The sequence below is a fragment of the Etheostoma cragini genome, unplaced genomic scaffold (assembly GCF_013103735.1).
Source record: "Etheostoma cragini isolate CJK2018 unplaced genomic scaffold, CSU_Ecrag_1.0 ScbMSFa_526, whole genome shotgun sequence".
NCBI lineage: Eukaryota > Metazoa > Chordata > Actinopteri > Perciformes > Percidae > Etheostoma > Etheostoma cragini.
In genome coordinates, this window is record NW_023269125.1 from 1 (window position 1) to 2,611 (window position 2,611).

Sequence of the window (2,611 nt, forward strand, 5' to 3'; positions counted from 1 at the left end):
GTCAGCGCCAGTAGGCAGTAGCGGTCGATGCGGCGTCTACTCTTTATTATCTCTTTATTATGTCTATGGTGATACCTTTCACAACGACTTTTATTGTGAAGAACTCAGCCGGAAGTCGCATTGATGTTGGAGGAACGGAGCTGAAAGACGCTAAAGGAGCTAACAGATATGACGGAGCAATAACAAATGGCTGCTGTCGTCAGTCTGGCGGTAACTCTTGTCTTTTGATTTTTAATAACGATGCTGATGTAGTTTAATGTTTCCGGTTTTCTATTGTTCATATTACAGCCCAATTTCGCGCCATAAACACAAGAAACGCACTGCGCCTGCTCAGTTGTGTGTTAGCCGTTAGCTAACTGAGCTTTCGTCATATTCGTTATAACAACAGAGAGAAATATTTGGAGTACTGCTCTGTAAGCACGTTTTTCAACCGGGTCAATTAAACCGGGTCAGTTAAAGCGAGTCAGTTAAAACGGTCCAGGGATTCCTATCTACTGTTAAAGCTAAACTGGACCAGTTCACCAGACTCCATTTAAATAATAACTACTTGTATCATTGTAAAACACACTTCATTCAAAGTGGACAGAAACTAAATAAAACTACCAAAAGCCGTCTTGGGTCATCTTTCCACTGTTCCAAACAATCACCACTCTGGTCTCGTTGGAATAAACTCTTAATTCACCCAATTTTCATGTGGAGATATGCTGCTGTATACACACTAAAAGTAGTGATTATTTACATGGAGTCTGGTGGAGATATGCTGCTCTACACACGCTAAAAGTAGTGATTATTTACATGGAGTCTGGTGGAGATATGCTGCTAAATACATGCTAAAAGTAGTGATTATTTACATGGAGTCTGGTAGAGATATGCTGCTCTATACATGCTAAAAGTAGTGATTATTTACATGGAGTCTGGTGGAGATATGCTGCTCTATACACGCTAAAAGTAGTGATTATTTACATGGAGTCTGGTGGAGATATGCTGCTCTATGTGTGTGTTCCAGCGAATGGAGAGGAGGCGTCCAGCACAAGAAGACATTTGTCTTCTGGAGACTAAGTCTTTGAGGACAGATGGAGATGATGTCTTCTCCAAACTGGACAGGAAGTCACAGACAGGACGTTCCTCTGTGGACAGACAGGAAGAGGAAAGAGCACCTGTTTCCGGTGACATCACAGTGCCACGCCAACACGTTGACAAGGCAACCAGCGAGGACGAACTGGGACGACTGGACATTGACCTGGACAGGAAGTCCAGACAGCACAACCTGACGTCCAGCAACGTGCGCGCTATCCTGCATGTGAGAAACACACACACACACACAGACACACAGACACACACGCACACCCACAGAGACATACACATACACACAAAGACACACAGAGACACACACACAGACTCAGACTCAGAGACATGTACAGACACACACGCACACCCACAGAGACACACATACAGTCTCAGACAAAGAGACATATGCACACACACACAGACACAAACACTGTGGTGCGATATCAATTGAATAAAATGTAATTAGTGTGTGTGTGTGTGTGTGTGTGTGTGTGTGTGTACTGACTGTGTGTGTGTGTGTGTGACTACTGACTGTGTGTGTGTGTGTGTACTGGCTGTGTGTGTGTGTGTGTGTGTGTACTGGCTGTGTGTGTGTGTGTGTGTGTGTGTGTGTGTGTGTGTGTACTGACTCTGTGTGTGTGTGTGTGTGTGTGTGTACTGACTCTGTGTGTGTGTGTGTGTGTACTGTGTGTACTGTGTGTGTGTGTGTGTGTGTGTGTGTGTGTGTGTGTGTTTTGTGTAGGAGGTGATTACCCATGAGCGTGTGGTGGCCATGATGAAAGCTGCAATCAGAGACACACAGGACCTCCCCATGTTTGTGAGTGTGTCCTGCAGAACTTGCCTGTCTGTCTCTCTTACTCTCTGTCTGTCTGTGTTAAACCTGTCTGTCTTCTTCCAGGAGCCCAAGATGACTCGATCTAGATTGAAACAGACCATTCAACAGGCACAGGTGAACTCAAACTCCCACAATCCTCTCTGATCATTTAAAAACGTTTAAAAAGGGCTCGTTCAGTCCGACTGTCTGTCTCACCCACTCTCTGTCCGACTGACTGTCTGCCCTACTCTGTCTGACTGTCTGTCTCACTCTCTGTCTGTCTGACTGTCTCACTCTCTGACTGTCTGACTGTCTCACTCTCTGACGGTCTGTCTCACTCTCTGTCTGACTAACTCTTACAGCCACTGAACTGGAGTCTGTCTGCAGTGAACACAGCCAAGGTAAACTAACTGTCTGTCTGCCTGTCTGTCTGTCTTCATTTAATTCAGTTTGCTTTACTGGCATGACAAAATAAATATAACTGTCTCTCTTCCTGTCTGTCTGGCTGCCTGTCTGTCCTGCAGCCTCCTCAGTTTGTGGACATAGATCTGGATGAAGACTCATCAGATGAAGAGTATTGTCCTGAGGAAGAGGAGGAAGAGGAAGACACTGCTGAAGAGGTGAGACAACTGAAGATGTGAGACAGGTAACGAGGTAAGACAGGTAACGAGGTAAGACAGGTAACAAGGTGACGTTTGTGTGTGTGTGTGTGTGTGTGTGTGTGTGTCT

General features: G+C 45.3%; 1 protein-coding gene across 1 annotated transcript in view; it reads left to right on the plus strand.

Moving 5' to 3' along the window:
* Nucleotides 1–68: 68 nt before the first annotated feature.
* LOC117941302 (GON-4-like protein) overlaps nucleotides 69–2,611 on the plus strand; it is a gene marked incomplete at its 3' end in the record, with an annotated part of 3,918 nt that continues 1,375 nt past the window's right edge. The window contains exons 1-6 of the mRNA XM_034866367.1: nucleotides 69–210; nucleotides 1,007–1,300; nucleotides 1,811–1,885; nucleotides 1,967–2,017; nucleotides 2,245–2,283; nucleotides 2,407–2,502. Coding sequence (XP_034722258.1) covers nucleotides 187–210; nucleotides 1,007–1,300; nucleotides 1,811–1,885; nucleotides 1,967–2,017; nucleotides 2,245–2,283; nucleotides 2,407–2,502 — 579 coding nt within the window. The remainder of the gene's footprint in view (nucleotides 211–1,006; nucleotides 1,301–1,810; nucleotides 1,886–1,966; nucleotides 2,018–2,244; nucleotides 2,284–2,406; nucleotides 2,503–2,611) is intronic.